The 10,302-nt window shown below is 54.1% G+C and overlaps 1 protein-coding gene across 1 annotated transcript; it reads left to right on the plus strand.

The window, feature by feature from the left end:
• Positions 1-8,448, plus strand: Nenf (neudesin neurotrophic factor). The gene is made up of 4 exons (XM_055609184.1): positions 1-192; positions 3,901-3,961; positions 4,805-4,908; positions 7,956-8,448. Exons 1-4 carry the CDS (start codon positions 19-21, stop codon positions 8,130-8,132), a joined length of 516 nt encoding a protein of 171 aa, XP_055465159.1. The 5' UTR covers positions 1-18; the 3' UTR covers positions 8,133-8,448.
• The last annotated feature ends 1,854 nt before the right edge of the window (positions 8,449-10,302 follow it).

Genomic DNA, 10,302 nt, shown 5'->3' on the forward strand with positions numbered 1-10,302 from the left:
TCCTGCTCCTGGCGGTTCATGGCTCGCCCCGCGCCCGGGTGGCGGCTGCGGCCGCTGGCGGCGCTCGCCCTGGTGCTGGCTCTGGCCCGGGTGCCTCCAGCCGGGGCCGGGCAGACACCGCGCCCCGCACAGCGCGGGCCCCCGGTGCGGCTCTTCACCGAGGAGGAGCTGGCCCGCTACGGCGGCGAGGAGGTAGGCGGCGGCCTGGGCCGGCTGCTGTCCCCAGGCCCGGCTGCTGGCCGGGGACCCACGCGAGGCCCTTGGGGGAGGCCGCGTTGCCCTCACGCCCCACCCCGCGCTTCCCTCGCCCCGCCTTGTCGCAGTGCAGACCTCAGGCCCTTCGAGGTGTTAGTACGAGCATGGGCTGGGGACACAGGGCCTATGGTTTGTGCAAAGTGGCCGGCCAGGGCGCGCGGTGCTGGGGGTGCCCGGGCGGGCCCGATGATTCAGGCCTTCCCAGCCTTTCCTTTTCCTGCCCCGGTGTCCCAGGCCTACTGAAGCCCGCCCTTCTGACCCCGTTTAGTGTCTGGGCCTGTGGAGATGAAAGCAGAGAGGGAAACAATGCCCCCTCCTCCTTCCCCCCCCCCACCGCTCCCCCCCACTCGTATGCGCAGCTGTTTGGATGGGGAAGAAGCTGGGATCTAGTTTGGGAGAATCAGTTCCACGGCATTGCAGTGATTCCAGGATTAATCACCTGCCTTTACAGACGGGAAACTGAGGCACGTGCTCAGTGTTACTGGAGGAAAGTACCCGTGTTGCTTTGCTGAATCTCCGTGGCCTGTGCGCCCTAGCCCCTGAGGTAGACACAGACCAAACATGCAAGGGTCCCTCGGAAGCTGAGCCTTACATGGTGACAGCTTAGGACAGTGGTTCTCAACATGTGGGACGGGATCCCTCTTTCACAGGGATGCCCTGAGACCATGGGAAAACACAGGGATTTCCATTATTGCTAACAGTAGCAAAATCAGTCATGAAGTAGCAATGAAAATAACTATGGTTGGGGTCACCACAACATGAGAAACTATTAAAGGGTCGCAGCATCAGGAGCACTGCTTAGGCCCCTGGGGCCGGGAGGACTCAGGCATGGGAACGTGACAGGACATGACAGGGGTGAGAACGGGTGTTAAGGGACAGCGGGGCGAACCCTCGGTGCACACAGGGAAGTCGGCAGAGCAGGCCTGCTGTGCTAGCCAGGCGCCCATTCCTCGAGGGGTGTGCTGTAAGGTTTATGGGGGCACCGCAGGGAGCACCCAGAGCAGCTGGGGAAGAGCCCGTGGGCAGGGGACTGGCTCTTTATCGTTTGCTGCTGGGGAAAAGAACCCGGAAGTGGACTGGAGTCTCCCAGCACAGCCCTCTGCAGAACTATCAGCTTTCACCCACATGTTGGGGTTCTTGGCCCCCCAGCCCAGAGCCCAAGGAAAGGCACGTCCACCGGCGGCAGGACAAGGACTGAGGAAACACCCTAATTTTTCTATTTCATGTTGTGGTTTGAGACTTACGGGTGGGAAGAGCCAGGGGAGAGCCGTTTGGGGGTAGAGGAGAGCTGTGGGTAGGGTTAGCTTCGAGAGCAGGAAGCGGGTCCGGGCTGACCGTGGGACCCCCGAGCAGCGTCGTGGTGTGTGTGGTGCATTATTTGGTCACTCTGAAGCGTATCTCTTAGGATGGCACCTGGGCTTGCAGTCCCGCTGCGCCAGGTTCCTAAGCCTCACGGTGGCCATGTTTTCAGCTGCACGGTATTGCCCTCAGAGAGGGAGGGAGGCAGACAACACTTCACAGATGGTGGGGCTGCCAGGCTAGACAGGCTGACCAGGAAGGAGGCTGGAATTCTCTGGCAGGGGGCCTTCCTCTCTGGAGGGGAGGGGTTGAGACAGGGCCTCACCCCGCTGCTCTGGCTGTCCTGGACTCACTGTGTAGACCGGGTGGTGGAAGGGCTCACACAGAGCTCACAGAGACCTCAAGGCAGGCTCGGTGCCCGGCTAGGCGGAGTTTCTTTTCCTCGGGGAACCCCTTGGCCTTTCAGTGGATTGGGAAGGCCACACCCACCCAGGTTACCTGATGACTTCCTTCTTGTAGATTTAGCCTTCTCGGGCACACCTGACTGAGTACTGATAAACTTTGGCTTGGCCGCACTTCTTGGTGGGTACGTAAAACCCACCACCCATGTTACGGTGAGTGCTGCCTCTACGCAGGCATTTTGTGAAGAGGAGATGAGTCAGGGACAAACGCTTGGCACAGCCACCCATAACCGGTGTCAGCTGCCGCTAACCTTATTAGCCCAGAGGAAAGCTGACTGAGAGAGCTGAGGAAAACCTCCCACTCAGGCTCTTCCATTTTCCTTTGCTTTCTATTATCTTGTCAGATCCCTTTCAGTCTGCTGACAAACCCCTGTTCCATGACCTACAAACAGGTCCTGGGCGCCACCTGCAGCTAGAAGGACATGGCTTCAGACCACAGGAGGGCAGTTTGCTATGAAAACAACAATAAAAACCACCACCAACAACAAAAAGACCACCCACAGCAGGTCCCCTCTCTTCCAAACCCCAAGAACTGGTCTGGCCAGTCCTTGCCCAAGCACGGAGAGTGGTGAGGTGCAGGGCCCTGGCCAGTGGCTGAGCTCCCCTGCCTGCCTGCCGTGCCCACGTCTCCACCCAGTGCCTTCCTGGCCCTGGAGCTGTTGAAGCACGTGCCAGAGGCAGGCAGGAAGGCCAGATGGGAGGCACCCATGTCCCGGGTGAAGGACAGTGAGGCTCTGTCCTGCCTGCCACCCATCTGCTCTCCTGGAGCTGGGAGTTCTGAGTGGGGCCCTGCTCACGCGCCCCTATACCCAGGCCTGAGGGCGCCCTCTGGTGGGGAGGGAGAGAGGAGGGGAAGAACCTAGTGTTCCAGGCTCCTGTCTTCCGGCTCTGATTTGCTCTGTCCTTTAACCTCCTTGGGCCCAAATAGCCTTACTCAGCAGGGTGTGGTGGGGAAAGCCTGGAATCTCAACCCTCAGGAGACTGAGGAGAACTGAGTTCAAGGCCAGCCTACCTTACACAGCAAGACAGTGTCTCAAAGCTCACACACTCTCACACGAACGAACGCACACATGCAAGCACACACAGACCCATGCACATATGCACAGCAAATAACATCACCCATAGGAAAGTGCTGGGCATCTTCTGACATCTTCCAGTTTTAACTTCAAAGTGTAATTTTGGAATTACATTTTTCTTGTTTCTTTTCTTTCTTTTTCTTTTTCTTTTCTTTCTTTCTTTCTTTCTTTCTTTCTTTCTTTCTTTCTTTCTTTCTTTCTCTCTTTCGACAAGGTCTCACCATTTGACTGTGTCTTAGGGTTTCTATTGCTATGCTACAATGCAATAACCATGACTGAAAGGAACTTGGGGAGGAAAGTGTTTATTTTAGCTTACACTCCCAGGTAGCAGTTCAGCACTGAGGGAAGTCAGGGCAGGAGCTCAAGCAGGGCAGGAAACTGGGAACAAGAGCTGAGGCAGAGGCCATGAGGCGTGCTGCTTCCTGGCTTGCCCCTCACAGCTTGCCTAGCGCCCGGGACCAGCAGCCCGGGTGTGACACTGCCTAAATCATCAACCAGAAAACGCACCACAGGACAGCCTGTAGGCCAGGCCTGTGGAGACACTTTTCAAGTGCGTGTTTCTCTTCCAAAATAACCGTAGCTTGTGTCAAGTTGACATAAAACTAGCCAGCCTACCCTGCCATAGCTCCCTGTGGCACCTTATGACTCCCCAAGCTTCGGTGGATGGGCATGACCTTGCCTGGGAGGGGTGAGCCTGCGGGGCCAGACCTTGGGACTCACCACCATTGCTCACCCAGCCACGGCAGCCCTTGCTACCTGTGAAGAGAGCGCGGGGTTTCCCGACTCTCATGCCTCGCCCCCCTTTCCAGGAGGACCAGCCCATCTACTTGGCAGTGAAGGGAGTGGTGTTTGATGTCACCTCTGGAAAGGGTAAGTGGCTCTGGGGAACTGGGGGAGGGGGCACATGCCTGGAGGAATGAGGTGAGGCCTTTCCCTTCCCTCTGAAAGGCCCAGATAGAGCTAAGCCTTGTCAGTGTTTTACCCAAACAGGTCTGTCTGCTGTGGATTTCCTTTTAATGCCATGTTCCCACTTGAAGGGCTGTAGAATTCAGTGCAAACAGATAAGCATTCTAGTAGAAGCCAGAAAAGTATCCTTAGCTAAGAGTTGCTGTTGTAGACGGTGGCAGAACATTTCAATACCATGTAACAGTTTCCCTGACTGTATCCACATAGACTACCAGGAGGGGGATTTCATGACTCCTCCTATAAGGCCACAGAGAAGGAGACTTGGCTTCCTAAGGCATCTGAGGCAGAGGCTCTTCTTGTCTGTGTATTCATCTGCAAACATACACACATACACACATGTATACATGCATATACATACATACATACATACATGCATATACATACATATACATACATGCATACACACATACACACATGTATACATACACACATGTATACATGCATATACACACATGTATACATGCATATACATACATGCATACACACATACGCACATACATAAATACACGCATGTATACATGCTTTTTATATTAACGACACACAGGCCTAGCCCTCCTCCCCCTGTTAAAATTCTTAAATATGTATTTTGAGGCAGGTGCAGGCTAGCCCTGACCTTGTAGTCCTCCTGGTGTGTTCATCCTCAGAACTGTAGCCTGAGGACTGGGGCTTCTGGAGAATCCCCAACTGCAAGCTCCTGGCTGCTCTCCATGCTGACCCAGTCTTCCTTCCTCCCTCCTCCCGCTGCAGAGTTCTATGGCCGAGGAGCCCCCTACAATGCCTTGACTGGGAAGGACGCCAGCAGGGGCGTGGCCAAGATGTCCCTGGATCCTTCGGACCTCACGCATGACACCGTAAGTGGGACAAGCTTTTGTCAAAGTGCACTGTGCCCAGGCCGTGGTTTGTTCTTGTTTGAGGCAGGTGTCACCTGTGTAGCTGTCTGGGCTGGAACTCTATGCAGACCAGGCTGGCCTCAAACTCCCAGGCTGGCCTCTGCCTCCCGAGGGCTGAGATTAAAGGCATGCACCCCAAGCCCAGATGCTTTCCATTTTTTGTTTGTTTAAGTCTCTGGGTCAAGTGGTTTTATTACTTTGGATTTGACTTTAGGCAAACGCTCGGCCACTGGGCCGGACCTTCAGCCACAGACCTTCTTATTCTTAGTAAGCCTCTTAATTAGTCTGTGTGGTGTGCTAGCCAGCCGCTTTCTTGAAATGCGTTAGCTCCCTGGGTCACCCTTCTTAGGAGCCTGTGATGTCTCCTCCCTGCCTACAGACGTAAGTCCAGACTTTGTGGACTTGTCCTCACTGTTGTGCCCAGTGGCTTGGCACTCCTGTGGCCGGCACCCCACCCAGACCCCCATCTCTAGGACCCACTCTGGGTAGCTGCCACAGCTTAGTGGCTGGACTGGGACACAGCTTTCCAAGCTTATGCTTCTGTGCACAAGAAACTGTCATTTTAAAAAATGGGGCTGGCTATAGCTAGGCGTGGTTGTAGCATGCCGTTAGTCCCAGGGCCCTGGAGGTGGAGGCAGGGGCAGGGGCAGGGGCAGGGGCAGAGAGTGAGAGGCAGGGGCAGGCAGGTCTTTTATTTTTCTTAAAGCCCGTCATGATGGTGCAGGGGACACACACACACTAGTGTGAAGGTGTGAGATCCCCTGGACTTGGCAGTACAGACAGTTGTGGCCTGAACCCGGGCCTTTGGAAGAGCAGACAGTACTCTCAATCACTGAGCCACCTCTCCAGCACTGCAGGCGGATCTTTGAGTCCAAGGCCAGCCTGCTCTGCAGAGCAAGTTCTAGGACAGCCAGGGCTACACAGAGAAACCCTGTCTCAAAAACAAAAAACAAGAGAGAGGTGGTGGTGGAGAGATGACTCAGTAGGTGGACATGCTTGCTGCCAGGGTTGGAGAGATGGCTCAGAGGTTAAGAGCACTGGCTGCTCTTCCTGAGTTCAAGTCCCAGCACCCACACGGTGGCTCTCACCCATCTATAGTGAGACCTGGAGCCCTCTTCTGGCGTGTAGGCACACATGCAGGCAGAACACTATATAAATAATAAATAAATAAATAAATTAGTAAAAAGATGTTTGCTGCCAATCCTCATGACCTGAGTTCACCCCTGCGACCCAAATGGAGAGAGAAACCAAATGGAGGGAGAGAACTGGCTCAGTAAGATGTCCTTTGACCTCTGCATGCATGCCAGCATGTGCATGCACACATATAAATAAATAAAAGGAAGTTTAAAATTAGTTTCTATATAGTAATCCCACAATAGGCTGGCATTCACTCATCAAATTAGTATAAATAAATAGGTTTTGTTTCATTTTGTTTTTTTTTTTAATTTTTTAATTTTTTTGAGATAGGGTTTCTCTGTGTAGCCCTGGCTGTCCTAGAACTCTCTCTCTGTAGACCAGGCTAGCCTCTAATTCAGAGATCTGCCTGCCTCTGCCTCCCAAGTGCTGGGATTAAAGGTGTGTGCCACCTCAGCCTGACTAGTGATGAGTCAAATTCTTAAGCCACAACATTAAAGAAAGAAATGAAGGGGAAGGGTTTAGCCAGCTTTCCATTACTGTAACAGGATCTGGCATAAATAACTCTAAGTTTTTATTTTTGTTTATGAGTATGTGTGTGCCTGTATCAGTTTCTGTTCACCACAGGCATGCAGTACCTGTAGAGGCCAGAAGGGGGAGTCAGGCCCCTGAAGCTGGACTTAGAGGCAGTTGTGAGCTGCCATGTGGGTGCTGGGAAGCAAACCCAGGTCCTCTGCAAGAGCAGTAAGTGCTCTTAGCCACGGAGCTGCTCCTCCCACCTTCTAAGTAACATCTGAAGAGAAAGGGTTCAGTCTGGAGCTTTAATCCATGACTGACTGACCACATGGCTAAAGCATGTTTTGGAGAAAACCTGTAAGACTCATGAACAGGAAGCAAAAGAGGAAGGGGTGTGCCCCGAGTTCCACAATTCCTATGGAGGGCACACTATCAACGCAGGGGCCTCGCACTATGCCCCACCTCTTACAGGCTCCATCACCGTGCGATAACTCCACGCTGACGCATGGACCTTTCACAAAGCGGCATTCTTGATCCAAACTACAGCAGAGGCTGTTTAAACATATACTAGCACAGAGATGCTGCCCACCCCACACGCGTGTTCTATGGACGATGACATCCATGTCAGCCGACCGGCAGAGCTGAGAAAGCCATTGCTTCCCTGCGCATGCAAACCCCGCGCTCACAGAGCACGCACACACGCTGCTCACGCACACACCTGCTCACGCACACACCCTGCTCACACACACACACACACACACACACACACACACACACACGCTGCTCACACACACACCTGCTCACGCACACACCCTGCTCACGCACACACGATGCTCACGCACAAACACACACACACACACCCTGCTCACGCACACACCTGCTCACGCACACACCTGCTCACGCACACACACACACACACACACCCTGCTCACGCACACACCTGCTCACGCACACACACACACACACACACACGCTGCTCACGCACACACCTGCTCACGCACACACTCCGAATGCCCAGGCTGTTTCTTTAAAAGTCCATTGTCCATTCTCTGATTGAAGATGGTTTTTCATACTCTTCCGGCAAGGAGAGATACCGTGAGCACAAAGGCGGTTTCCAGGGTGAGCCTCACCCATCCGACTCCAGATGTGCCGAAACGCAGTTTCCCCAAAAGTGGAGACTCCCTTCCGTAATCTGTGATGGCGAGGGCTGTGTTCCTGCTTCCAAAACAGTTTCTCTTATGTTTTTCTCTTTCATCTGGAGTTTGGGGTGGGTAAGGCAGGGGCAGAGGAGGGCAGTGCCAGACACAATGAGCTCAGACTCAGATGCTCACCTCTGTCTCCCATTTCTTCTCCCCAAGACGGGCCTCACGGCCAAGGAGCTGGAGGCCCTGGACAACGTCTTCAGCAAGGTGTACAAGGCCAAGTACCCCATTGTGGGCTACACGGCCCGCAGGATCCTCAACGAGGACGGCAGCCCCAACCTGGACTTCAGGCCGGAGGACCAGCCCCACTTCGACATAAAGGACGAGTTTTGACGTCCACCTGCAAGCGGCCGGTTCTAGGGGGTGAGGGCACAGGTCAAGTGCCCCACGGACTACTGGGGCAGCCTCCGAGGCCTAACTGGGACACCGCTGTGCACTGTCCTTGGTCAGGGGCTGGGCCTGATGGCGCGACCCAGGCGCCAGCCCCCGGGGCGGTACTCAGCTGCAGTGTCAAGCCAGCATCGCCATCCGGGCTGTGGGGCTGTGAAGGACCTTCCCGCTCCTTCACGTCTGTGCTCCTCACACTCCCCCACGGCCCTGTTTACTTTGTAGTGAGGATAAAAATAAACATCCCAGGATGCAGAAGGTTCTCCCGTCTCTGCACTCCCTAGCACAGCCTGAGGCTCCTGCCTAGGCCCTGCCGTCCGTGGCTCCTGTGAGGAGGCTGGCGGTAAGGACCATGGAAGCAGTGACAGGAAAAAGCAGATCCGCTGGACAGAAGACTGGAGTGATCATGGTGGCAGCAGACTGGTCGGGAGCATGGCAGAGCCTGGCCAGGGCTCACACAGAGAACACTGACACCCACACCTCAGACTGTTTCAGGTCCCAGAACACCCTCTTCCGGGGTAGTATCCTTGCTGGTGACATGGGCACTATTTGAAGAGACATTCTGAGGCCTGCAGGGAGCTAGTGCTCCTGTAACGTGGGGTCCCCCCACCCCCACAGCTCTGGGACAAAACTACCTGTAAGTGGGCCCCCCCACCCCCCCTCCTCTGGGACAAACAGCACTCATACCGAAGCTAACTCACTGTGTTAGACTGAATCTACAGACCCTGGTGTAGCAGAAATGTCCTTATATAAACCTTTGTTATTTATTTTTGAGACAGGGTCTTACTGTGTAGCTCTGTTGTTCTGGAACTCACTAATAGACTAGGCTAGCCCCAAACTCAAAAAGATAAGCCTGCCTGATATATATATGCATGATACATGATATACATATTTATATATATATATCTTTCACACACACACACACATATATGTGTGTATAGATATATATATATGTATATTACAAGCTTGACCTGGCAGCTGCATGGCACACAAGCTCCAGTTGGCGGAGATGTGCTAGCCAATCACAGCAGATAGGCAGATAGGCGGTCACAACATGAGAGGCTGTTCACGCGATAGAACAGAAGTTCCCTGAAACCATTTCCAAGTGCCTCTTTCTGCCCCCTTTACTGACCCGTGGGCATTGCTGACGGCAACCTACAACAGGCCTAGAATTCCAAAAATTGTTCACTGAGCCAGTGTAGCCTGTGTGGGGACTTTTTGCCCCAAACCAATGACACAGGTCAATCCCAGCAGTGTATAGCCCTCAAAAACACCCAGTATGCCGCCTGCCTGAGGTGCTCATGACTTCCCATGCCTTCTGACTTGGCAGCAGGCTGGAATACCACTCCTCAGGCCCCGAGCTCCACAGAAGGGTACCACCTCCGAGCCTGGCTGGGGTTTTCCACAAGGCTGGCTCCCCACATTTCCCCCAATCCTGCCTCACCAGGGTCCAGCTTCCTGCTGGCCTCAAGCTCCTGCTCTTCCTTCAAAGCTGCCACCTCACAGCAGGGCCTCTTCACTATGATTAGTCTCCCACTAATCTCCATTCCAAAGCAGAAACTTGACCGCTTGGAGCACACAGAAGCCTGGGCGCTGCACGGGCTGCAGGAAGGTCGGGTTCAGAGGGTTCAGATGGGCAGGAAATCTGCTCCGTGGGCACAGATCCCTGCAGGCCCAAAGCCTGATGCCCTGTGTCCATGCTACTCCATGTCTGCTTTGTTTGTGTGAGTTTCCTGTAGTCCAGGCTGGCCTGGATCTGGCTACATAGCTAAGGATGACTTTGACCTCTTGACCCTCTTGCCTCTATTTCTTAAGTGCTGGGATCACAGACAGGCACCTCCAAGCCTCCAGCATCTGCTTAGGATGCTTCCTTTCCCCTAAAGGCTCATACCCGCCCTGCAACACTCAACCTGGTCTCAGCTTAGGCGGGGCACTTTCCCGTACTCTGTGATTACTGTGAGTGTGTGTGGGAAGGAGCTGGATTAGGAGTGGCCCAGGAGAAAAGAAGGCGGAAGGAAGCACACAGAGAGTAGAAAGCTGGGTCTCTGCCCAAGTTTAGCCTTCAGCATCTGTCAGGCGCCTGGTGTAAGTTGGGAAGTTGTTTGCCTCTGCATCC

The sequence above is a fragment of the Psammomys obesus genome, unplaced genomic scaffold (genome assembly GCF_907164565.1).
Source record: "Psammomys obesus unplaced genomic scaffold, mPsaObe1.curated_primary_1811, whole genome shotgun sequence".
Taxonomy (NCBI): Eukaryota; Metazoa; Chordata; class Mammalia; order Rodentia; family Muridae; genus Psammomys; species Psammomys obesus.

Excerpts from the sequence above, each read along its gene's own strand:
- Nenf (XM_055609184.1), top strand. The coding sequence starts at position 19 with ATGGCTCGCCCCGCGCCCGGGTGGCGGCTGCGGCCGCTGGCGGCGCTC. Across the intron at positions 193-3,900 it reads CCCGCTACGGCGGCGAGGAG|GAGGACCAGCCCATCTACTT; the intron begins GTAGGCGGCGGC and ends CCCCCTTTCCAG. Across the intron at positions 3,962-4,804 it reads TGATGTCACCTCTGGAAAGG|AGTTCTATGGCCGAGGAGCC; the intron begins GTAAGTGGCTCT and ends CTCCCGCTGCAG.